Below are 27,813 nucleotides of genomic sequence, written 5' to 3'. Positions count from 1 at the left end.
AATTGCCAAACATTATGTTGCTGCACATTATATTTGGTGAGATCTTCTGGCTAAATTCAGGAATGAAGTCAAGTAAATTTTTTTTTTTAGGTAACATACTTAAAACATAAGCTTCAAAGTATGAATAGAAACATATATTTGGTAATTAGAGGTAGTCAAAAACCTTCAACTTCTAATCAGCTTATTACATAATGCATATGCCCTGATTGTTGAAAAACAAAATGTATATATTCATCAGTACCTCATAGAGGATTAGTGAAAAAGACGCAGTGCCTACAGAACAGAATGGACAGCATATGAAGGAACACTAACAGCACATATCACAATGAAACTACAATCCCCAAAGTGAAAAATGGTAGTAGCAGCATCATGCTACAGTGATGATGTGATGATGATTCATTAGCATCCACAGGGAAGATCAAGCTACATACAATTGAATGATATGACATTTTAAAATTTGTATATATATATATATATATATATATATATATATATATATATATATATATATATATATATATATATATATATATATATATATATATATATATATATATATATATATATATATATATATATATAGCCACCTTCTGTACATTTCTGCTTCTTCATCTCTGGGTGCAAACAATAGGCGATTACCTCATCAGATCAAAGGAAAGTATATATAATTTTCATACATGCAGATTTTAAGTAATAATAATAAAAAATCTTCACGTTAAAATGCAATTGTTGTGATCAAAGACATTTTCTTAAGACATGTGTCCGTTTGAAGCAGGCTAATTGATGTAGTCCAAAGTCCTTTCGAAAACTATAGAAAAAAGATAGTTGACCATTTAATTTAATTTCCCTTTCTTATATATTTGTTAATATATTACTTATATATATATATATATATATATATATATATATATATATATATATATATATATATTACTTACACCTGGCTTTATGTAACTTCAGATGTGGAGTCTGGCATGGTCTTTGTACAACAAATGAAGCCATGATGCATTGATCAGGATGAGTCCAAAAAAATGGCCAAGCTCTATCTTATATCAGAGATCTGATTGTTCCTTATGTTCCTAACAGAGCACTTCGCTCTCAATCTGCAGGGTTACTAGTGGCTCCTAGAATTTCTAAAAGTAGAATGGGAGGCAGATCTTTTAGTTATCAGGCTCCTCTCCTCTGGAACCAACTACCTGTTTTAGTCTGTGCCATCCTGTCTACTTTTAAGGGTATGCTTAAAACTTTCCTTTATGATCAAGCTTATAGTTAGAGTGGTTCAGGTAATCTTGAGAAATCGCTATAGATATGCTGCTATAGGCTTAGACTTCTGGAGGACATAGGGACCACTTTTTAATAATTCTACCACATTCTATCTCTATTCTCCCACTGCAGAATCTGTGAGTTTAAACGTTATGCTCTCTCTGCTTTTTCTCATAATAGCTTTGCCTCGTCTGTTCCTGTTTGGCTGTGACACCATCCTAGAGAGAAATATCAGCTGTGCTGCTGCCATCAACACCTTTGTTTGTAGATGTTGGAGATCGGCCTATGTTTTTCTGTGAAATCCTGTTTCTCTGACTGTGACTGGCTGGATGTGCTCTCTTCATTCGTCTGCCTGGCTGTGTGTTTCCTGGACAGGGCCGCCTTTTACAGCTGCTTTTTGTATCCCTGCTTCTGTCTTCTTGAACCCAAGTCAGCTTCGGCAGATGGCCGCTCACACTGAGCCTGGTTCTGCTGGAGGTTTCTCTCTGTTAAACGAGACATTTTCCTCTCCACTGTCGCTACAAGCATGCTTAGTGTGAGGGATTGCTTTCGAGTCGATGAGTCAATACAATCAACTGGTTTTCCTTAGATAAAAAAAATGAAATCAGTTTGACTGTATGATCTGGTGAACTGTAAAGTGCCTTAGATGACTTGTGTTGTGAATCGGTGCTATATAAATAAACTGAATCTAATTGAAAGTCAAGTCAGGTTTTATCTTTTTCCTGGGAGTTCTGAATTCAGCTTTGGTGAAACAGGGCCCAGAGAATCTGAATTCCTAAAGTTCATAAACTTCCCATTTTTATAGCCATTACTTGAGAAAAAAAAAGTACCATGAGCGATAGTAAAAAACAAACTCTCTTTCTTCTCTAAATTATTAGGAGTAAGTGTGGGAGTAAAAGACCTTTCTTCACATTTCTTCATTTCCTGTCTCAGATTAATTCCTGCCCCTTTCTTTCAGTTCATTTTGTTTCCGTCTCTCGCCCTCCCACCAACAGCCTGGAATGAAGCCAGTAAACATTGTCTGTTCCTCCCACCACCCTGGAAGTTAGTTCGCCCACAGACAGCCCACGCACACACACACACACACACACACTCATGCAAAAACTTACAAAGAAAAAGACAAAACAAAACCCTACAATGCACTAATGAGTCTTCCTACAGACAGCCTGAAAATGAGCGTGCTCCAAAATCTCTGCTCACCTGCGGCACACATGTACAAACCTTCATTAACATAAACGCAGCTCAGAAACCCATCAGCCTGCCATTTGTTTGCAGCGTCTCTGCTGAGAGCAAGATAACCAAGCAGAAACCCTCAAACAGCAGACTCTCTAAACTCCAAGTGTGCTGTGTGCGTGAAAACACAAAACGTGAAGCAACAGGCTGCCTTGACGCGCAGGGCAGTAGGACATGAGTCATTAAGTAAAAACACAGTTAAAACTAAGAAAAAAATTGTTTTACAAATTCAAAACTTTAGTTGGTGAAATTGTCATAAAGCCCCACTGAAGGTACTGTTGTTCATGTTTATTTTTAAATGCTCCATCATTTAAAAAGGTGTTTTTTAATATTTAAATTATTGTGTAAAGATTTTAAAATTCAGACCACATACGTACTTCTTTCATATTTCTTTAGAAATTCTTCCTATAACCTTTTATGAACAAGCTTCTAGTTTTCATTCTGGTTCATCCCTGTTTCTTTACTGCTGCTACCTTATTTCTGAGCTGTAGTCGACCATAGTCTATGGTTTTCAGATAAATTAGATGCAGGGAAGGCTAATCTTCAGTGCCATGAAAAAAGTAAAAGTCAAGTTTTTCTGAAAATTACCAAGTAAAGTTGTTGCTTTCTGTTACGGATTTGGATCTTAAAACCCTTTCATCAATAACTACAATCACTAAGAATAATCTCAATACTTTAACAATATCAGCTCAACCACTGTGGCTGCAACCACAATAAAGCCATATGGGGGCTGAGACCTGCAGCTCCAAATGCATATTTGGCTCTTTGGGCAATTCCTAGGAAAACCTAAGAAATATTCAGAAATACAAAGGTAAAACATTATATTGTTTTAGCATTTCCCTCATTTTTTTTAATGCTCTATGTGCACTGAGTTTGCACAATGTAGTAGCACTAATGACAAAAGAAAAAACTGAGCAAAAGTCCAGTTGCCTCTGATTAAAGCCTGTTTTGTGCTTGTCATGACCTTAAAGACTGATCATTTGCACAGGTGAGTTGATAGACCTCCATGATTCTTCACCAAGCTGTATTTTCTTTTATCATTGTAATTATATTCATTAAAAAAACACACACAAAAAAACAAAGGGGTTAGTTTCTGTAAAAGTCCTGTGTCAATAACTTGCATGTTGTGTTACGATATTTCCCTTTTGGACTTCTGAGTATTCAGTCAAACCATTTTCCGTATGCTTTATCCTTGTTGGGGTTGCGAGGGGTGCTGGTGCCTATCTCCAGCTGTCTGCGGGTGAGAGGCGGGGTACACACTGGACAGGTCGCCAGTCCATCACAGGGCAACAGAGAGACAAACAGGACATCTAACCATTCACACTTACACTCACAAGGATAACTTAGAGAAGCCAATGAACCTAACAATCATGTTTTTGGACTGTGGGAGGAAGCCAGAGTATCCAGAGAGAACCCATGCATGCTCAGGAAGAACATGCAAACGGAATCAGAATCGAACCCGGAACCTTCTTGCTGCATGGCAGCAGTGTTACCCTCTGCTCCACTGAGCAGCCACTGAGTTTAAAAATGATTTATGTTATTTTGTTTTGTTGATCTTTGGTTTATTTTCCATTCTGTGTTATATTTAAGCTGTTTGCATTTTTTTTGAGTAACTCTCTGTTGCCTCCTTTCCCCTAGCTCCCTTCTGGTTACTTTTTATTCACACCTGCTCCACATCAGCTCATTGGACCGTTATTTGTTTTGTTCTCCATATATACTCCACCTCTGCAGTTCCTAGTTGCTGATTTCTTGTTGTTACTTGACTCCCCATGTATGTTTTCCCCATATTCTCATGGTTTTTGGTTTACTGTATTTTGTTCTTGGATTTTTTTTCTGTTGCCTTTTTGATTTCATTAAACTTGCAAGAACTCATCTCTGCCTCCCTCATCTCTGTATTTGGTTCCTCAACCAACTTCTACCCCACCATGATATGTTAGAATATTAACAGCTGACTTTTTAGAAACAAATAGGCTTTTTTATTTTTCACTTCTACAAAGAAAAGAAAGTACTGTCATTCAAATTGGCTTTTTTTTCTAATAAGCTTTTTTTTTATTTTCAGGAGAGTAGCAAAAATCTAAAGTGTTCATTGTGAGACAATACCACTTAGTAATAAGTTGGTATAGTTCAATGAGTACATATAGAAACCATACTTGGAGCAAATATGTGAGCAAAACGCCTATTAATTGTCCTAATTCTGAAAAGCCTGATGCAGTAGCCCATGGCTTCTTCTGTTTTATCAGCTGAAAACTTTAAAAAGACCGGCCCACCTTATGGTACACAGCAAAAATGATCTAAAAGTAAGTACAAATTTTTTAAATTACATGTATTTATCCTTAATTTTAGCAGGTAAATAAGCTTATTTGCCAATGGAGTTCTTTTACTCTTAAAATAAGATAATTAGATAATATAATTTGAAATAAGACAATACAATTGTGTTTTTTTAAATGTCAATTGTCTTGTACCAGTTGCAAAGTATTTCACTTAGCTCCACAATTCAAGAAAAAATTAACTTATTTTAAGAAAAAAATTATCTATTGAGATTTCAATTTTTGGTAATGTAAGCAGCCAAAAAACGTGAAGAAAATCAGAAAGAGCTCTTAGCCATTACTCACATTACGGAAATCCCTGAATGGGACGAACTGCACGATGTCCCGGATCGCCTCCTCTCCTGTGTTGGACCTCAGGACGCTGGCATCTCCATCCAAGAACTCCATGGCAGCAAAGTCTGCGTTACCAACACCAATAATGATGATGGACATTGGGAACTTGGAGGCCTGAACAATGGCATGGCGTGTCTCATCCATGTCACTGATGACTCCATCTGTTATGATGAGGAGAGTGAAGTATTGCTGCAAATGGATAACAGGGGAAGACACAAGGGAAGGAAAGACAGGTGCGGAAACGAAAGGTTAAATAAATTTTAAAGCAAAAATAATAAGAATGTTTGTCTATTATCATCTTGTGCAAAAAGTAAACTCAGTAAATTTAAAGGCCTCTCCAAACCAAACACCTGGGCTGAATTCAACAGCAGCCCTTCCAGGGAGATGCAGCAATCTGGAAGAGGCTCCACTGCATTTTCCCCTCTTGCCATCAGACTGTTCATCTGCTGAACTCTTAACATCACAATACATATACACAAAACTAAACTTTATTGCCATTCTGCACCATGATTTTGCACTGCTAACATTGTTTTGTTTTTTTAATCAATGTAAACTTAAAAGTATACAACCAAACTGTTACTGCCTATGTGCACCATTATTTTGCACTATAAGGCCCCGTCCACACGAAGTCAAAACGAACACGAAACACTAATATTTTCCAGAACGTTTGTCGTAAAGACGGAGACGTAAAATAAATGTGATCGTCCACACGAATGCATGAAAACACTGCAAAATGTATGCCAGGCCTGTAAGTGGCGCTGTGGTGCCAAAGCAAAAATAGGCGACGAAATGTTGGTCATGCGCACTAATATTTATACATGGTTGCCCTGCGGGTCAATTTTCGTGGTTCAGTCAAATTCAGGTGCTGAACTATGTCGTCGATATTGCTCTGTTCTTCCTGGAGATATTCCAGAAGAAGAAGATTCTGTTGTAAGCCCGACAGCAGGGTGAGTAGCATGAGCAGCAACCATTCAACACAGTACGACGCCATTGTTGTTGTGATACTGTGTCGCGCATGCGTGTTTAGAGGCGACGCTATGACGCATGCGTGTAAGAAAAAAAATGCGGTTAGAGCTTAAAGATGGAAACGCGAAAACGGCGTTTCAAAATCTTCCCACTCTGAAGGATTAATAAAAAAAAGATCGTTTACAGACCCCCGAAACGCCGGCTTCGTATGGATGAGAGACTGGTTTGGTGAAGAATTTGTGCGTTTAGGCCAGGGTTTGGCTTCGTGTGGACGGGGCCTAAGGCTAAACATTCTTAAATGCACCTTTATTTTTTAACTGTCCAAATAAAAGTCATGCATTAAGTCATGTCAAAGTGTGTTAAAGCAATAAACTTCCTCAACCGTTGTCCATTAATGAATCATCATCTGGGATGTATTTCTGTTGACTCTGACATAAACATGAGCAGACATCAGCTGCTCTTGAACACAAACTGAGGTCTAATGATAAGACCAGAAGTGAAAACAGAAGCTGTCTTTACTTGAAAGAAAGTCACACGTCTATGTGACAAAGACACACACAGCACAGGGAGGACTCTGAAGCCTGTCTCATTAATGTGATAGCTGCAGCGCTCATTAGAGGATCATTATCACACAAATACACAGGGTCATCCACACACCAGGACACGCAGGGGCCACATTGGCCAACAGTGTGTGTGTGTGTGTGTGTGTGTGTGTGTGTGTCTAACAGCAGGAGCATCTCTATGCAAGTTCATGCTGTATTTAGTCACAGGTTCTCTGATAATCAGAGAAGCAGTGCTGAGTAGCGGCATATCCGTGCAGTCTAAAACCAACCAAAAAACCTTCACCAGCACACACTGATCCAAACACAAGCCCAGGAGGACGTCCTAATACACGTCCATACACACAATCCATGAGTTGACTCCCATTGATTTTCAACCTTTTCTATGCCCTGTTGACTGTAACTTTAAACCTAACCATTAATAGTGCATAACTAACCCTAAACTTAACATAGACTCCACTCACACCTTAGTCCTAAACCTAACCCTTAGAAAAAAGGAAGAAAAGACCATCCCAATGTCCTCACTTTGATATAAACTGTCCTTAAATGAGAGAAATGGTCCTCACTGTGATACCAAAACAGGAGCACATACACTACAGCTGCCTTCAGTCATTGTGTGTTACTCATTCTTATGTTTGAACTCACTGTAATAGAAAACAAGAAAAGGGTCTGCATTCATTTCCTTACAGAGACAAAAGCGTTCTGGCACACATCACACAGACGAGTACAATCCTCTGTTCCCCACAGGGTGACAGGGTACAATTAGGGACAAAAAGCACCGTGGGAGCATAATGATACCCAGCTACTGTGCTCTATCCAGATACATTCAGCAGACATGCTGCTTTACCAGAGGGGGACTTTTTGCTATTTGTTCAAAGTGTCTAGATTCAGAGCTTCTGAGCGAGTCACATATCTGCAGGGATGTCAGGCGGATGTCACAGAATCCGAATCAAGAGATGAAATGTGCTTGACAAGGGACATGCTAAATGTCATCTTTTATCAGTTATCCCTAGTAAGATGACTCAGGTAGTGATGATGACATCATAGCTACTGAGATTAAGATTAATCCAGCCAACAAAAGATACTCCATCCATCCATCCATCCATCCATCCATCCATCCATCCATCCATCCATCCATCCATCCATCCATCATAATATTATAATTCTCCATGTAGGTTTACCTATTCCACCAGGGCCTGACACCCAGGACTTTATTTTTAATTTCCTCTCTATTTGTTGCTTGGCTTCTGTGTGACTTTTTTAGAAATAATTTGTTTACATCAGGTGTGGCTGAGACACACCCTGGTTGCTATGCACAAAAACAGAAGGAAGGAAATTTCCAGAAAATACCAAAGGATACAGTTTGCAAGATAAAAGTTGAAGGAACAGTAGCTACACCACCTAGTGGGAGAGGGAAGGAGCTGTTAATAGCTTTAACCCTATTCCTGATGAGTCAGGTTGTCACAAACCCATGATTTACCTACAGATGCTGCAGCAGCCAATGATCTTCTTTTACACAGGTAAATATGAGGCACCCCATACAAGAACTCCCCTACATACAGCAGGCGTGCAATGATATGAACATGTTGAGTGATTACTATTATTTGTTATATTCCTTGTGGTTATCAATATGATTACAGGCAAAAAGTTAACACATTATAATTAGTTTTGTTGGACCATGGAGACATTTACAACATGAATGACACCAGCCCTGGCAGACCTAAGATGAGACAGCCTTGTTCTACCTGCTTTGAGGCAAGATTCTTTACCCAACAGGCAGCTATTTCTGCAGTCTTTCATGAATGCAGATATGCTAGAGATCATGTCTCAGAGCATATAACTATGTGTAACAATCCATCCTGAGCTGAACCTGAGCAGATGTATCACACAGTTAGGTTACATGTTGGTCTTTTGTGTTTCATATGGGAGTGAAGCCTTGGGCAGACTTCAACTGACAGATTTAATCATCCCATGAATCCCAGACAAAAAATGATGCTTCCTAATCCTGCTGTTTGGCTAAAAATATATATAAAAAGCCTAGTCAGTGTCTCAGCTGCACAGCAATAAAACAAAGAACAGGATAGGACAGCCACTTCAATTCATACGCCCAGAGCAGGAGATAACAGATGCACAGACTTGTTTGTCCCCAAAGCAATGAGAGTGGCTAAATTAGTACTCCACTAACAAAAGTGCACTACTGACAGCTTTACTGTTCCTGGCTAGTAAACAAAACAGTGTCATGTTTGCTTTTCTTTAATGTGATTCGCCCTTAGGCAAAACCTGTCTGGTTATCAGATTAAATAAAAAACAAAGGAAACAAAGCAAGGAAGATACAAAAGAGAGGTTTATACAAAATGCATTTATGGCTCTCATAATTCTGTATTCAGTGGATTGGAGAAGAAAAGTCTGTTTAAACTGAGTTATAAATGCAGCGAAAATTCAACCATGAAGAATGAGATAAAGGAACACAGACAAACAAAATATCATCAGCCTGTGAACTTTTTAAACTTACTGCAGAGATGAGTGACAGACTAAATACATAATCAATAATAATAATGTTTGTAAAGCAAAAACCTATTAGAAAACACTTTAGAAGTAGCTACAGGGATTTTCTATTAAAATGAAGTCACAGAAGTTGATTTTTTAAAAATAAATGGAATTACGGAAATTGACGGTGGATGTCAGATATCAACCTGACCTTTATCAAGACATCTAAATTCACCCAGTAAGCAGTCACACCAGCTAATAAAAAATATCAGAAAATCATATACTTTTTTTCTTGATCATATAAAAAAAAAACATGCTTAGACACGCTTGATGTGTTTCCAGAGAGGAAACATGGTCTTCTTGTCAGCTCAATAATTTTAGCACTGCAGTCCAAGAACTTTTGCCCCTTAAAAGAAATGATCAATGACTGAAGTCAATGCATGCATTAAATATGTACTGATGTCAAAACGGGAAGTGTATTTAAAGGCTTACCGCTTATTCCTTAATACATTTTTTATTTTAAGTATAGGATGTAGCCCTGAGGTTATTTCATCATAAGTAAGTGTAAAAAAAAATAGCAAGGTAGTGATGTAATTATTTGGTCAAAGTCAAAAATGAAAATTCATGTTGATGATGAAATATTTGCAGAAATGCACCATTCAGCCAAACCGTTCTCCATACATAGAACATAAAACATTAATCTAATTTTGAAAACAAACAATGCAATTCTTGTTTTAATCAGCCAGAAGGTAGCTGGTTGATACACAAGTGTGTTGACAGAGAAGAAAACTGTCAGACTGGAAAGGTGTTTGGCCATGTTTAGAGATATTCATGTTTCTAGTTTCACAAGCAGTCGGGAAATACACCTCTCTGCAGGAAGCAGAGTCTTTTTTCTACAGCAGATGCACAGAATTAATCCTAAAATCCTTCCTGAGTATTTGTACATTTGCTAATACAAAACAATAGGTACCCACCGCTGCTTTCTCCTGCTGAAGCGCCTGAGCGGCAAAGCGAGCAACATGGTTGATGATTGGAGCAAAGTTTGTAGGCCCATAGAAGCGAATAAGAGGGAGACAGGCAGAGTAAGCCTGGGCAATGCCCTCCACACCTGAAAAAGTAGAGAGACAAAGGGCAAAACAAGAGACTTAGAAATGTGGAAAATACCCACAACAAATAAAGAGGCTTATAATAGGGTTGGTAGTCACTTTTTGTTTTTGAAAACAAAGATTAATCATGAGAAAATTAAATAAAAACTCCTCTGGAAATATATCTGCTATTCTGAGCTAAATTTAAACAGTCATTGCCATTTTCGAAAAAGAGCCTTCATCTGATCCAAAATGCTGCAGCCAGAGTTCTGATCAAAATTAAAAAGAGATCATAACTCTCCTATTTTTTCTTCCCTTCACTGTCGTCCTGTAAAATCAAGAATAGATAAAATCCTCCTTCTCACGTACAAAGACCTAAATAACTATGGTAACCAGTTGTTCTATATCAGAGATCTGATCATTCCTTATGTTCCTAACAGAGCACTTTGATCCCAAAGTGCAGGTTTACTAGTGGTTCCTAGAGAGAAGAATGGGGGTTAGAACATTTAGTTATAATGTAATGTAAAACCCTTTACATTACATTATATCTATACATACATCACTTATTGTCCCACAATGGGGGAATTCATTATCTGCATTTTGACACATCCCTTTGGGGAGCAGTGGGCTACCAATGTGTATCCCCCGGGGAGCAGTGTGGGGTTAAGGGTTTTGCTCAGGAACCCAGAGTGGAGGCTGTGGGGATTGAATGGTACTTGCAACCTTCTCAGAGCACAAGCACACTAACCACTAGGCCAACACTCCACTGTGGAAAAAGCTACTAGATTTAGTCCGTGAGGCAGACGCCCTGTCTACTTTTAATGCTAGGCTGAAAATCTTCCTTTTTGATCAAGCTTAGAGTTAGAGTGGCTCAGGTTATCCTGAGCTATCTCTATGCTTATGCTGCTATAGGGTTAGACTGCTGGAAGACACAGGGACCACTTTTCATCATTCTGCTTTATTTGTTATTTACACCTATAGTTTATGTTTCCACTGCTTTTTCTCATCACGGTAGCTTCATCCGGTCTGTTGCTCTTTAGCTGTGGCACCATCCTGAGAAAAATATCAGCTGGGCTGCTGCCATCAACTACTTCCATTATAGATGATAGAGTTAGGCCTATTTTTTTGTGTTTAGTCCCATTTTTGACCTAGACATAGCTATGGGCTCCACTTTTACTGTGACTTGGGTATTTGCTCTCTTTCATCACCTTGACATGAAATATTTTGGAGAGTGGCGGCCTAGTGGTAAAGGCATAGGGCTTGGCATAGTTCGAGCCCTACTCCCACAGACCGCCACTCTGGGCCGTTGAGCAAGACGCTTAACTACACACTGCTCCGTGGGATCCCCATGATGGCAGCCCACTGCTTCCCTAGGAGATGACTTAAATGCAGAGGTAAATTTCTCCAATGTGAGATCAAGAAAGTTCAATTATTATAATTTTATTATTATTGAAAACTGGCTCAGAGCTCTTCTTCTTAAGTGTTTCTTTTTCTATACAGAGCCACTTATGGAGCTACCTTACCATTACCTTTTCTAACAAGGAAAGTATTTATGGATCAGTGCTTCTATATTTCTGTTGCATATCTTCTCTTGTCTCGTTTAACACTCGGTCGGCCTCAGCAGAAGGCCAGTTACAGTGAGCCTGTTACTGCTGGAGGTTTCTTCATGTTAAAATGAAGTTGCTCTTATGCAGTGGTGCAAAATGAAAGTGAGTATTTACTGTCAACAGGAACACACGTGTTTATTTGAATGTATACAAATAAACTGTAATGAACTGTAATGTTATAACATAATATCTTTGATGACATTTTCTTTTTGAAATACACTGAGATTTAAAAATGAACATAAAATGCATCAAATAAAATGTATGCTATATACATTTTACTTTTTCAAATCTAAAGTAAAAGACTGCATACTTTATTTGAGAATTTTACTGACATCTTTATAAAAGGGCAGCTTTGGAGGAGGAGGATCTAACAAACTGTATGTCTGAAGAACACCAAAGTGAAGGTCCTGACCTTTAAACATGGCTGGCTTCAAATCAGCACATATGTCTATTATCAGCCCAACATTTTCTTATGCTGAACTCTCATTAAATACGTATATTTTAATAACATTTTTGAAGGCTAAAAGGAATACATCAGCAAATAACTATCTTTAGTGTAACACATTTAAATGTCACATTTTAAAAACTATCAAACAAAACCATAAATAGAAGCGCAGCATCAATACAAAAAAATGTAGTTTGTAATAACTAACAAATATGACATTTTTTAAGATATCATGAACATAACTTTTTATATCTGGATCCTACTCATCACATGGCAGTAGCTGGCTGCACTTAGCAATAGACATTGTGTTAGAAATTGCTGAGGGGTAACATGAGGAAATAAAAAAAGATTTTTGGGGATTTAAAAGAAAAAACACTCAGTTTTATAGAAAAGAGTCAGATAGAGAAAAATTATCTGGTAAACTGCTACTGAATTGGATAGGATGAAAATGACTCATAGATGTGAAAGTTCTGACACATTAGAACAAAAAAATTATTCAAATGATTGTTACAAAAAGTTTATGCAAAATAACATTGAAACAGAAAGACTAAAACAACAGGAAGCCTCTGTCAGTTAAAAACAGGAAACTGAGGTTTGGATTTATAAAAACTGATTAAAACTAGACAATAACAGATTGAGAAGATGTCGCCAAGAGTCTTATTCTCTGCTGCAACATTCAGATGATTAGAATATAGTTCAAACCAGATAAAAATACAAATGCTGCTTTATGTCAGTAGTCGAAGCTGCTGATGGTGTATTGTTTCTGCACAGGCTAGGCCAGGGGTCGGAAAACCAAACTGCTCAAAGAGCCCTATTGGACCAAAAAAACAAAAAATAAATCTGTCCGGAGCCGCAAAAATGTAAAAGTATTATATAAGCCTCTTATGGCAACACGGACTCTAAGCGTATTATCCACTATAGAAAAGGACTTTGTGGGCTTAAATATATAATAAGCATTCATGGTTAAATGTTTATCCTCAAGCAAATGTCACATAGCAGCATGAGGTGAGGGACGAGCAGTGAACGCTCCCATCGCACGCTGTGTCATCGCGCGCCGCTTAACCGCCGTTCACCGCGCAGTTTAAGTTTTGTTGCATTGATGAAATGATAGAAACACAATAAAGGAATATTTCTATGGTGGTAGTGTTTCTGTTGGGAGCAACAGAGCAATTTATCCAGAAGTTCTGCAATCACACCTTTTCTCTTCCTCCCAGCTTGGTGATCGGCTGCATATTTAGCCTTCCCTGGAAATGCCTTTCTAAATTTTTATTTTTATTTTTTGCCAACCTCTCATTACCAAGCAAAAATGCAGGCAATCCTTCCACATTGATAATGAAAGAAAATGATTCGGTCCATTATTTGAATCCTCTTTTCTCATCAGCTATCTTCCTTTTTTCCCCTTTGTGATCCATGGTCCGAGACACTCCAGCAGCTTTGTTTGCCTGGCACTGCGCAGTGCTGGTTCCAAGTTATGACCACTGAGCTATATGGCTATGACGCAAATTATTGTTTAAATTTATTTATTATACAAATGTTTACAGCATTGGAAAACATCTTTTTTTTTGACCTCCTGCACACCATATTAAAACAAAACAAAAAAAAACTATTTTCATAAATTTTTGAAAAAGCTCCAGGGAGCCACAAGGGGAACGCTAAAGAGTCGCATGCGGCTCCAGAGCCGCGGGTTGCCGACCCCTGGGCTAGGCCATTATAGTCAAATCAGCATCGTTTACACATTTAGTCAACCAACTGACCTTCCCTATTCTTTAATAACTGCAGTACATCCATCTTCTGATTTTTTTTAATTATTATATTACATTACTTATCTTATCTAATCTAGTATCAACCAAACAGTTTATTGTAGTCCAGTGATCTTTACAGACACCAGATTTCAGTCCAATGAAGAACTATTCAGATAGGCAAAATCTACCAGGGATGTGACTAGAGATGCACCGATTATGTTTTTTTTTTTTTATCCATTTCATTACTGATACCTGGCAGTGTTGGGAAAGTTCTCTTTCTACGTGAACTAGTTCAAAGTTCAGTTCACACATTTTAAAATGAACTAGTTCAGTTCATAGTTCATAATTCAAAATTTTGAACTAAGTTCACAGTTCCAAAAAATGAACTAGTTCATAGTTCTTTTTTTTGTTTCATATATTGCTCAATTACACCATAGCCTACTGTAGAACCAAAGACAGCAATTATTTTATCAGTTGTAACACTGAAACTGTGCGTCAGATTTCATCTTCATATCCAGTTTTGAATCCTTATCCAACCAGGGTTTACATTAGCATTGAGGGGACAGCATTTCCCCATTGTTGCTTTAATGCTTTGTTGCTGTCCATTCACTTCACACTAGTAGCAGCTGCAGCTTTCACCCCTACAGTATATTCTCAAAAACATCAGGAAAAATGTGCTGCTTGAATGGTCTTTTTTATGAGGAATTATTAAAAGAAAAACAGGAAAGTAGTCTTTAAGATGCAAATGTTTTTTTTTATTTTAATATTTTTTTCCATTTGAAATTTCATTTCAGTACATACTAAAAAGGAATACTGGAATCTTGGAAAATTATACCAGGCAGGTTTAAGTGCGGATTTTTTTACTGAAAGCCAGCGGGCAAAGTTTGCAGAGAAATATAAGATTGTTGCCAACATCCTCACCGACCACCTGGTCATAAAACTGTATTAAGTGATTATACTGCTGCTTTGTCGCGTCCACGGTCGCCTCCATGCTGCTGTGGCTTCCACGCTGCAATTGTTTTGATGACGCACACGGCTGTAGGCTACGACACTGCTGGTGTTGCCAGATTGGGTGTTTTTCCCGCAACATATTAAGGCCTGTTTATGGTGTAATTTAGCCGGGGTTTCGCCTGGAGGGCTCTATAGAAATTTGGCAACCTATTGAACGAAGTTGAACTGAGAGAGCGTGCCGTTCACAGACACCAGAATGAACGAGTTCACAATAGCGTTCATCAGGCAGTAATACAGTACGTTCAGTTCATGTTCAATGAACGCATTCAGGCACAGTACTGATACCTGGGATGAGCAAATCAGCCGACATCTGATAGCAATCCGATTCAACTGTTGAAAGAATGAACCATGTATTTTGTCATATAAGTGAAAAAGGTTGTTAAAAAGATAGACAATTTAACATAGATATATATTTACATTATATTATTTATTAACAAATAAGCAGCAAAAAGAAACAAATAACAGTTAATGTAAAGTGTACTGAATTGGATTTATATTTATTTATTTATTTATTAATTTTTATATCATATCCGCTAATTAGTCAATGTCAGAGCAAAAATCCAATCCAGGAATCCGATCAGCGCATCTCTAGATGTGACTAAAGTTGAGTTGACGCGTTATGAAGACTTAGTGATGTCAAGATGTCAGTTTTGTTTCAGTGATCTTTGGGGTTCCTTTTCCCTGCTTACATTATATTCATTATTTTTTTAATCACAGTGTTTTTCCTGTTTTCTTTTGAAAGGATTCCACTGATGTAGGAAGGTTCAATACTAGACTGTTTTCTTGTTTAGTCGGAATCCACATTTATTTGCTAGGAAAATGAACAAAGATAGATACAAACAAATGCTTTCAGAGTATTGCTGGAAGGTTGAAATGTTTTGTAAATGTGATTTAAATGTAATGGTAAAAAGATTTACTTATTATAAGTTTTTTTCTCCACATTCTGATATAGAGCAGGTAGAAATGTATTATCTAAAGATGCCTCAGGGTCACATAAAAGGAAAAAACTCACCAAAACAGAAGGGATTAGTGGGATTGAAGTTGATGGCAAATTCATGGGAAACCTGCAGAAACAAGATGAACATCAACTGATGTACATTTTCATCAAACTGGAGATTATTGCTAAGAAACCCACACTTTCAGCTCCCTCCCATCCTGTCTCTGTCTATGGCTTCTTTGTCCTTTTCATCTCAGCACCATGGCAACACAGATCGGTTGACAGTTGTGTAATAGTCTGAATATGCATGTAGAATGTGTACAGTTTTATCTGTGTGTGTGAGGTGCATGTCTGGAACCAGGTTGTTTCAGCTGTAAATGCATTGCTGCTATACCGCCCTCGTTGCTCGTGCATGTTTGTCTTTAACACACATACGTAAAAAATCCATCACAATCCACACGTGTGTACCTTCCAGTCTGGTGGGAGTTGAGCTCCAAATCCAAGCGCAGGAAACATTTTGTCACTGAGGAGGAAACCATGACAACAGATCAGAACATTAGTTCATTTTTTTTTCTTTTCACTCTTTTTTGTTCATGAAATAAACACTGGATAATGACAAAGGCAGCAACTCCATTTATCATATTTTGTATAGCAAATTATTTATATACTATTTTGCCATAATACATGTAAAACTATGATAAATATTACTGCTTCAAGTTCAGAATTTATTTATATTTATATTGTTGTGCCTTTAAAGCCATTTTAAAAAAGCCCAGATATAGAAGCTTGTCGTCATCAGCTACTGAGTAAATTTACAGTAGATTACAGAGAAGATTTACAACATCTAAGTTGGTCTAAAGTACCATTGTGAATATATTTTAAGACAGAATCTTTGCTATACATCTTTAACTATTTGATATCAAAGTAAAATGAAAATGAAATTAAATCCCTCAAGACATTAGGAAAAGAACTGTAGACCTCCACAAGTTCAAGCTTAGGTTAATTTTCCAACTACCTGAACAAGCTATGTTCAAATAAGCTGACGTAAAAACAAACAGCATGGCAGGTTCAAGTGCTCATACTGTTCAGTGAAAAGATGTGTTTCATGTTAAGGTGAGACGCTGCGTTTTAGCCTACAAAAAAAGCAAAGGACTATAGAGAATATATTGACTAAAGCAAATTTGAGGCCTACAATCGTAAAAAACATAGAGGTACCTTGCCGATTGTGTACGGTGGAGGTGCATTGCAACTATTAAAGACGTTAACCAGAAAGGTATAGCTCAGTCGTCCAAATGGACAATAAACCTCAGTATATCACCAAGTCAGTGCCAAAGTGGCTTTAGGACAATAAGGTGAAAATCTTTGATAGGGCACCACAAAGCTCTGATTAAAAAAGAATAAGCAGTGTTGAGAATACTATAAAGTAGTTCTGTCAAGATAACAGGACAACCTGCCAATGACCCAATGAGCGAGGATTCACCATGGGTTAAAGCCTTATCAGCTAGGGCTGTTTTAACTTTGGTTCTTTTAAAATTTTCTTAACTTTACCTTATTTTGCCTTTTTTTATTCTGAATCTATGTTTCTACCTTCTGCTATACAGACAAACTTTTGATTTGTTTTTATATTATTTTCTGATGTATATGTAAGCTTTCTTCTCTCTGCTTGTCTTATCGTCTTACATGATTAAAGGATTTCTATTCTATTATAAACCTTGTTTCACCAGAACACCTAAAGCATAATGGGATGTTCTCAGATAAATATTCTCAATGTCATCAAATTTGTTTTAAAGTGGTTAAAGCAGCCTAGCATTAACTGTTCTCAAATCTTAGACCTCAATCATCTTAGAAATGTGTAGACTCAACTTAAATGTGTTTCAGAAATCCTTTAAAAGAAGTGTTTTAAAATATCCATTTAGATGACAAACATAAGGCACTAAAACTGCAAGAAACTCACCACATATTAAAGGATCTGGGAGCTTTTTTGTATCTATTATTTTGACTCAGTTTGATTTCATAAATGAAGGAAAGTGCCATTAAATTTACATTACCAATTTCACTGGTTTTTTCCTTTTTGTCAAGCAAAATGTTTTAAATTAACAAACATTTATATTGGATGACTATAATCCAACTAAATAAAAAACAATTCTCAAAGGATTTTTTTATTTATTTACTGAAGGAAATTGATACAAATAAACAGGGCCTAAAATTAATCACCATAATCATCATCTACTACATTTTTTTCCTAGAAAGCCTTGCTTTGCAATGTATTTCAATTGCTAAGACTGGGATGGCAGCAAAACAATGTGGATAACCAACAACTGGAGGAAACATGTAGCAGTTTAACCTTCCTAGCAAAAGCCCCTATTCCACTGCCGCTCAAAGCTTTTAAAAAAGCTGCAGGCTTTGCAAATCATACTTTGCTTTCTGATACAGAATTACCCAAAAAATTTCTTAAATGCATGATGGGGCATGAGAGAAGAAGCTACAATCGTTGGATGGATGATAAGTTTGAGACGCTTTTAGTGGTGCTTTTAGAGGAAGTTCTAGTTGGCGATGCACAATGATGGCCATGATTGCAGTCCGTATGGCTGAAATAAACGTTTTCCCCACCACAAAGCAGATGTGGGACAAGCTAAAGAAAACAAAGCGGGACAAAAACAGGCTGAATGACACCAACAATCAGAACGCCAGACAAGCCACTGGTATGTCCAGCTTGATGCGATCCAGGGACACAGGCTCGCATACATGGCCACCAGAGCCACAAATGACTTTGTGCCATCGGTGCTGGAGGCTGTTAACAAGGAAAGGCTCTCTTTCATGGACTGTAGTCGGAATAAGTGGCCTGTTCTTACATGTTCTTACTATGTCTTTCAGCAGGGGGATGCAGTACGTTCGTACTGAAACCCATGTGTGCGCAGCTACAGTGTGTTACGTTGTGTTTGTGATGGCACTCCATTATGTGGTGTTGTTCACATTTTTTGGCAACCAAATCACAAGTCAATTTGCATGATTATCCAAGGGCCTTTCAGATAATGGAAGTGGAACATTAGCCAGGTAATACAAAACCTGGGATTTTAAAGGCAGTGCCTTTCAGTGAAAAAGAGGCTACAAAATTAATCTACAATATTAATCTACATGGAAAGCTCAACCAGGGGCTCTTAAAACCACCCAGACCTCACATACCACGGCTAAGGTCAGAGTTCAGGATTATAAAGCTCTGTCTCACTTTTACAAAAATATATCTTGATTGTAAACAAAAAATTAGGGAAAAGATTCTGCTGTTTGAATAGAAGACTTATGACATTTTGGGTTTTGCAACAGAAGAATGATCCACAGCAGAGCCACTTTGCAATAAGAACAGAGACACATCCTTGAATTGAATCAAATTCACAATCTGTAGTGTGATTGTTAACCTGCCATCATAACAGAAAACCCTTCAACATGACTAAACCTAAACATGTTTGTCAGGAAGAGTGAGGCAAAATTTCTTCGTGGTGATGTTGAAGACTAACACCGTTATCTCAAAATGTTGTAGTAGTTATTGCTGCTACAAAAACAAAACCAATTACAATAGACCTTTGCAGCGCTTCACTGCTCGGGCCTAGTTATTACATGAAGCGGGTATTTACTTTTCACATGGAGCCTCTGTTGGTTTACATACCTGTTTTCTTAAATTAATGAAATTACTCTTTTACACAGAACTGTAAGGATAATTAAAGACATTCGTGTTTAACATCAATTCAAGAAAACTCTTGACAACACCTGTAACCGGAAAGAAAATCTGAGGTCAACACTCACGTGTCGTAGTCCTGAATGATTTGGCCAACAGCTAAAATGGCAGAGAGATACTCGTTGCTGCCCAGTGGGTTGATGTAGTGGAGAGAGGATGGCTCTCTGGGGTTCCCGTTAGAAGCTGTAAAGTCTATACCAACCTGGGGGGACATTAGTTACGGCAAGTTAGACAAAATTTCATGGCTATCTGCAAAGTTGTCATTTTACACAAGCATTGTTGGACAGATGAGTTATTATATCCAGCATGTACACATACTGTATAAGGGCAGGTATCCTTTCTCTATTTTTTTTTCTCAGAGAGACAAAATAAGAAAATGCATTACAGTTATTTGCTTGTGCAGATTTTCTTCAACTTGATTTAAAAAAATTGTGCAACAGCCTCTACTTCCTCTCCATAAAGGTAATTAGCCTGTCCCATTTTCTTTTATTTGGCTAGGTTTTGAGGCAAAATCTGTCTTTTGAATCAATCAGAAAAAGATGGAAGACATGTAAGAGTAAAGTACAAAGGAAAAAAATAGCAAAATATCAGCATTGTCAGGATCCCAGTTTTTGTGTTTGGCTTCACTGCATGTGGGTCCGAGCTTTAGATAAAATCATGACAAGCATAGTTACCTGGTCTTTAAAAGATTAATGTTTTTTCTGATGTGAACCATTTAAATCTAGAAAAAAATATCTTATATAAATATAAAAACGTCAGGAGTAAAGTAATTAGAAACAAACAGAACCAATCAAAAAGTAGATATTTTATTAGTGTAAAACAGTTAAACAAGGTAAGGAGGAGCGGGTCAAAATCAGCAATAAACTTCAACTCATCCAAACACTTTCTATACATTTATCATGATATTGCGTTCAAATTTGCTGCCAGGCACATATTTGTTAGCAGCACAAAGAAGAGTGAGTCCTGCAGCAGATGGTCTGATCCCTCACACTGATGTTAAGAGCTTGGCGTCTGTTAGAGATTGCATGAAGAAACATGCTTAATCCATGAATCCATGAACAAACATGAACACTTTTCCATGACACTTTTAGAAAATCAGACCAGAAAAACACAAACATTGAAATGATGGATAAAGAAAAAAACTTTCCACAAATGGAACCTGATTAATCCCAAGAAACCACTTAGGGTTATACATAGGGCTGGGCGATAATTCAATAACGATATATATCGATCGATAGACGTGTGGCGCAATAGAAAAAAAACAGTGTCGATAAAAGTTTGATAAATAAACGCAGTTTTCCCTCCTTCTCATTGTAGCCTAGCATGTAGGTTTATGCTAGTCACTACTTCCTCCCAACCAATCGCAATCGCGGACCCAGGCACGCGGTCATAAAGACCCGCCTTCTCAAACCACAACACAGAGCACATGAAGATGTTGCAGCAAGGAGAGGCGGAGGAAATTTCTCCAAAGAAGGGTTTTTGTAGTTCGCCAGTTTGGCAGTATTTCGGTCATGGCAAGTCGGACAAAAAACAAACCACAGTCATCTGTAAAATGTGTAGGGAACCAGTGAAAACGAAGTCTGACAACACAACCAACTTTTTTTTTTTTATTATCTCAGCCACTCACAGCCACGGGGCTGTGTAGGCCCCGGCGTGGCTGTCCTCCGAGGAATTTTCGGGAATTTCGGGAAAATATATATATAAAGTTCTGGGCAGTTTCCCACGTAGTTCTAGCAATTGAGAGAAAAATGCTGAGGAGCCAGCAACTTCAAAGTAATAACTCAGGTTAAAGCAGGAATCTAAGCTGAACCATTTATTTGTTATATTTATTTTTATCACTTTAGTTAATTCTTTGTCAGTATTTAATAACATAACTCAGGTCTTTTAAGTTATTTTTCTTTAAAACAATTCTGTTATGGTTAAAAAAGTTGGTTAAATAAAGATTAAATTGGAAGTCTATGTTTGTGTTCTTTATTAAAATTAAATCATTTAGCACTATCATAAAAAAGTCCAGGCAGAGCTGCACATAAAATATGGTTTCAAATCTTTTCAATAATTATCGATATCGATCAATATGCATTTTTTTTTATCGATAAGCCCAGCCCTAGTTATACATATGGTAACAAACGCATAATTTATTATTCTATTTAATAGACACCTACTGAAGCCTAAAGGAAAAGTCCGGTCAGCTAGGAACAATCAATGGATCATTATCTACACCTAAAACTACTACGTTCACGGTGATTTAAGGAATTTAAAGTTAATAAGTAAAAAAATAATAATTTTCGTTACGATCACTGAGTCTGGGAGCGGCCATTTTTGCCAAAATATAGTAACACCTCACTCCTGACATCTTCCCGCAGTGATGTCACAAAAAAACAAGAAATATGTGGCCAACATTTCGAAGAAGAATGTTTTCAAGACGACCTGTATAATAGCGCGTTGTGACAAACACCAGATACAGCACTGGGACTTGATCAAAAGCTGATACCGCACCGTGACGTCACAAACCGGTAGGTGACAGTAGTACACTTTCATGAACATGGATGCCTCCAGTAAAGCACATTCAAATGAAAATTACTCTTAATTAAAAACACTTATCATTTATTGAACGGTATGTAATAATTTTATATTTAAAGTACTTTAAGAAGTTTGAATTCCTTTTCTTTTTTTTTTCTTTTTTTTTTACAGTGTCCTGTCTGACGATGTGGCAATAAGAATAATTGTCTTGATGCCAAAAAGAGGGTCCAACAGATTTTACTTTCACAAGTGGAGCAGTAGGGCTATCGCCATAGAGTTCCGCTTGATTTATGCACATAAATAGCTTTATTATATTTCATGCAGGGAATATTACAGATTTTACGGACAGTGCAATGTAAGTAAAACAGGAAAGGAAAAGGAACAGAAAAAAAGGAGAAAAGATGAAAGAAAGAGGAGATAAAAGGGAGATAACGATATTCTGAATGTGATCGGACTTTTAATTTAATTTTAGATCATTGTATTAATTCTACAACTGTTTTAACATATGCTTGCTATAATTATCATGCTGAAGTCTCCACTATTGCCTGTGCACCAACAATTTCATCCTGTTAAATAAGTATCTGTTTGGATATTTAAGAAGAAAATAAAATAACCGATGCTCAAACCTAATATTGCAAGGAAATTGTAGGAATAACAGCTTCACTGCCCACAGCAGGGCTGGGTTAAAATTGAGGGGGTTTTTTCAATTCCGAATCCATTTTCAAATTAATGCCTAATCATTAACTCATATAATTTAATTTTCTAATTTTTAAAACATTTTCTACTGTCCTTACAGGCAAAATTACATGGTTGTGACTACTAGTAGTGTTGCAGCATTGCATAAACTGGATGAAGTGATAAACTTGACTTCCTTCAAATTACCTTGAAGTGATAGTCAGATGCTTAAAATACAGGGACATTTTGGTGACACCAATCATGTCTAACACACCAAATGTTTCTGGAAGAAATAAAGCAGCAGGCTAATATTAAGCTTGACAAAATACACAATATTCAACTATTCAAGACTGTTAGACAGGGACTAGTGCTTCCTAAGGACAAAACCCCCAGACCAAAAATGAGCAGAGTGGTGTATGTAGTTCAATTCAGTGAGGAATGCTCTGATATTTATATTAGCGAAACCAAACAACCTCTCCACAAATGCATGGCCCAACACAGAAGAGCGACCTCCTCAGGGCAAGACTCGGCGGTACATCTACACCTTATGGACAAAGGACATTCTTTTTGAGAACCAGAATGTTCACATTTTGGACTAAGAAAACTCAGATTTCAGCTTTTAAAAAACTAAAATGCAGCAATTGAGTTGATCCCTTCCCGCTATCATTGCCACCCCAGCCCCTGTGCAGCAGGGCGGAGGACCTTCAGGTTCACCCAGGCCAACAATCCCATTTAACGATTCCCCTTTCAGACACTTAGACGGAGTATTGCAGGCTAACAAAGGAAGCCAAAAAAAAAACCATTCCAAAGGGGTGGACCCCTTCGTCTGTATCAATTTGCATGTTTTCAAAACAAAAACAAGGTCTTGATGGGCTACAGTATAAAACCTCAAACTCAACGCCATTCCTGACATTTTGAATTGAAAAATCTTCCGGGATGAGAAGCGAAACGTCTTCAAACTTGGAAACAAAGTCCAGTGGATTGTTTTTAATCTTTTTTTGGAATATTCAAAGAGGTGTATCATGGTATATCAAGGTTTCAGTAGGTCATAGTTTAAAAAAAGTGGCTGAGAACAGAACTCGAATCCAGTGTCATTTATGGTTTGGATATTGGGCTTAGACTAGGGATGCATGATATTGGGATTTTGGCCGATATCCGATATGCCAATATTTTAAAACTCATGTAGCTGATAACCGATATCGATACCGATGTTAAAGCTGGACAAAAATAAGTAGTCATTGAAAATAGCAGTTTTGTTATCCATTTCTGACACTTTGAAAAATAATATACTTAAATATATTTTCATATGCTGATATCAAATAGATTTTTAAAAACGCGGTATCAATCTATTTTACTTTCAAAATCTTGTGAAATTTCATCATTCTGTTACAAACTCTCATGATATTTTGCAAATTCTTGTGAGATTTTGTTAGTAAAATAGATCGATACCGCGTCAATATATCAACATATAAAAATATGGCAAAATTTCTTGAATTTTCGGGGGATTTCGTAGCATAACGATGACATAAAGCAGTATTTCATTAGTAAAAGAGATTGATATGGTGTTTTTAAATGGCAATATATCAGCATATGAAGATAGAAGTTTTTAAGTCTGTAAAAAATAAGTTTTTGAGGAAGAAGAAGTAGTATTTTTTTTTTTTTTTAGACTTTAGAAACTCAGAAGCTGATCAAATATCGGGTTAAATATCGTTGGGGTGGCCGATGTCCGATATTCAGTTTTAAGGCCGATACAGGCCGATACCGATAGGGGGCCGATTATATCGTGCATCCCTAGCTTAGACCAATGATCCATACACCACTTTTTAACTTAGTAAAGATTATAAATTCTTCCTGTTTATAGAAAACATATAAACACAAAAAAACTGTAAAAACAACACAAAACATGAAAACCTAGAGATAGTACAAGTGAGAAGTAAAAGTTCTGTGGTGGATAATTCCTGTAGTGATTGCTTTAAGTGCAAATGCATTTGTATGTCAACGCATGTCGGGGGAGTCTCAAAAATCCACACACAAATGCAGTGAAGTTTAAAGACCACTGGTACTTTGTAATTTAATTTGTAATTGTTTATGTTTATGTACTTTGGTGAATCTTGTGCTGTGCATGTGTGGATATTGTGTGCTGGCGTGAACTGTCCTGTGCGTGTGTTGATCTTGTCCTATGTGTGTGTGGATCTTGTCCTGTGCATGGGTGGATCTTCTCCTGTATGTGTGTGGATCTTGTCCTGTGCATGTGTGGATCTTGTCCTGTGCGTGTGTGGATCTTGTCCTGTGTATGGGTGGATCTTCTCCTGTGCGTATGTGGATCTTGTCCTGTGCGTGTGTGGATCTTGTCCTGTGCATGGGTGGATCTTCTCCTCTATGTGTGTGGACCTTGTCCTGTGCATGTGTGGATCTTGTCCTGTGCGTGTGTGGATCTTGTCCTATGTGTGTGTGGATCTTGTCCTATGTGTGTGTGGATCTTGTCCTGTGCGTATGTGGATCTTGTCCTATGTGTGTGTGGATCTTGTCCTGTGCATGGGTGGATCTTCTCCTCTATGTGTGTGGATCTTGTCCTGTGCATGGGTGGATCTTCTCCTCTATGTGTGTGGATCTTGTCCTGTGCATGTGTGGATCTTGTCCTGTGCGTGTGTGGATCTTGTCCTGTGTATGGGTGGATCTTCTCCTGTGCGTATGTGGATCTTGTCCTGTGCGTGTGTGGAGCTCGTCCTGTGCGTGTGGATCTTGTCCTGTGCGTGTGTGGATCTTGTCCTGTGCGTGTGTGGATCTTGTCCTGTGTGTGTGTGTGTGTGGATTAAAGTCTTAATGTCAATCCAGTTTTTCTTTTTTTTTCTTTTAAACTTCTTTTAACGAGTGTTTCTTTTTAAATGTAGTTGCCCAAATTCAAGTAGAGGCATTGAACGGCACTGAACCTTGGAGCTTTAGAAAGGTGGAGGATTCAGGAATCTTCTAGTTTTAAAAGTTATCGAACGCTGAGCAGAATAGAGAGCATAAAGGCTTCCTGCTATTAAAGTCGTTTTATCTCTAAATGCATTGGTTATCAGATGGGTAAGGGTGAAGTGGCACCTGATTAAAAACCCTGTTAAAGAAGTGTCAATTGTTTCTATTACTCAAGCTTTGTATTTCTGCATGGTTTGTAACACATTTAACAGCACAAAGCAGCAGGTTTTATATCTGCTTTGTAAATGAAAAATAAAATATGGACATGAATAAATTCAATTAACAAAGGAGATCAGGGAAATATTAAAAGTAGCACTTTAAAAGACTTGCAAGAATGAAAACAGAGAGTGAGGCTCAAACCATGTCCTTATCGGCCTGCTCTGAGCTGACAGACTTTTTATAACTCTCTCACAGCTAATGGTATCACTGTGAACAGCTTGGATAACAAAAAAAAAAAACAAAAAACAAAAATCAGTCCTTGAGTAATCAGAGGTGCACTGGACTGGACAACAAAAAACAGAGAAACTCTTAGAGAGTCAGGCGAAAGATCCATGCAGTATGGCCCAAAATCTTGCGGTGCGTTTTATTAGATATTTTCATGTTGCTTTTGCTGCTATTATAAAACAATGTAAGTTTGATAGGATTTTCCAGTTATAAATCCGTTCATTGGCTACTTTACATGTAGAGGTTATTTTTAAATTAATAGCATGGACTTTTTTTTTTTTTTTTTGCTATCCACCAAACTGAATCCTGTACATGCTATTAAAACATCATTATAAAGTAAATATATCAAATTAGCTGCAGGTATTTTCTTCATGTACGGCTTACTAATTTAATTTGGGAAGTTCATGAGACAGATAAATGCAAGTCTTCTTGCTGTTTAAATCTTGTGACTCAGTGCTTGTCTACTGCTGTTAATTGTGCACACATACCTACAGAGTGCTATGCTCTGAACACTTCTATATATGCAAACATTTCTTCTACCTTAGATGAAAGCTAAGGAATTTGAATCAAATCTAAAAACGTAGACAATTAACTACTGGTAACAAAATCTACCCTAACCATCTGGAGTATTTTTGCAACCTCTTGAGGCAGATCCACTGCCAATTGGGTTGTAGAGTCTGTCTCATGCTGCCATGAGTGTGAAAACACAATTAACATTCAAAAGTGAACAAAACATCAGCCAGAGAAGATAGGTACTGAGAAGTGGTCCGTGGTCCTCACCTGCAGAAACACCTTTATTGAGTGTGTCTTGTTAACTGCCAATAATTTCCACCTGTTGTCTATTACATTTGCACAACAGCATGTGCAATTGATTGTCAATCAGTGATGCTTCCTAAATGGACAGCTTGATTTTATTGAAATTACATTGTGTTTTTTTTTAGTATGCTGTATATTTTTTAGCAGTATATACAGCGAGTAAAATAAGTGGTTGAACACCCTGCTATTTTGCAAGTTTTCTGAATAAGAAAGCATGGAGGGGTCTGAAATTTTCATCCTAGATGCATGTCCACTGTAAGAGACAAAATCTAAAAAAATAAAATAAAAATCCAGAAATCACAATGTATGATTTCCTAGGTGCTTGTATCATAGAAAGGCTTCAAGTTCAAATCCCCCGGACTATGATTCTGATTCCCTGAGTAAGACCCTTAAGCTCACAATGCACCTGAGGCACTGTACAGTGGCAATCCATTGCTTGCAAAGGAGTGGATTACATGCAAAGCAGAAAACTCATTGGAATACACACAGTTGGAAGAACAAAGATTATTATTGCGTTGTGAGAGCTTGCTTTATGAAATCCAATAGAAAACAATTAAATACGAGAAGGCTCAGGGGGTATTAATACTTATGTGCTGCATCCATCCAATTACATCATCTGCTCCTACTTCTCTTAAAAAAATAAATAATTTTCCATTCGTCAGCAGCAGAGTTCG

At 37.4% G+C, this 27,813-nt stretch overlaps 1 protein-coding gene across 1 annotated transcript in view; it reads right to left on the bottom strand.

Moving 5' to 3' along the window:
• Positions 1–27,813, bottom strand: part of cpne2 (copine II) — a 72,335-nt gene that overhangs the window by 249 nt on the left and 44,273 nt on the right. The window contains exons 11-15 of the mRNA XM_038291001.1: positions 19,795–19,928; positions 16,465–16,519; positions 16,072–16,123; positions 10,144–10,277; positions 5,109–5,345 (exon numbers count right to left, since the gene is read on the bottom strand). Of these exons, the coding sequence (XP_038146929.1) occupies positions 5,109–5,345; positions 10,144–10,277; positions 16,072–16,123; positions 16,465–16,519; positions 19,795–19,928 (612 nt within the window). The remainder of the gene's footprint in view (positions 1–5,108; positions 5,346–10,143; positions 10,278–16,071; positions 16,124–16,464; positions 16,520–19,794; positions 19,929–27,813) is intronic.

Source organism: Cyprinodon tularosa, unplaced genomic scaffold, assembly GCF_016077235.1.
Source record: "Cyprinodon tularosa strain WSP-4 unplaced genomic scaffold, ASM1607723v1 ctg290, whole genome shotgun sequence".
NCBI lineage: Eukaryota > Metazoa > Chordata > Actinopteri > Cyprinodontiformes > Cyprinodontidae > Cyprinodon > Cyprinodon tularosa.
The sequence above is the reverse complement of the archived record's forward strand: the minus strand, read 5'-3'. Positions and strand labels throughout refer to the sequence as shown.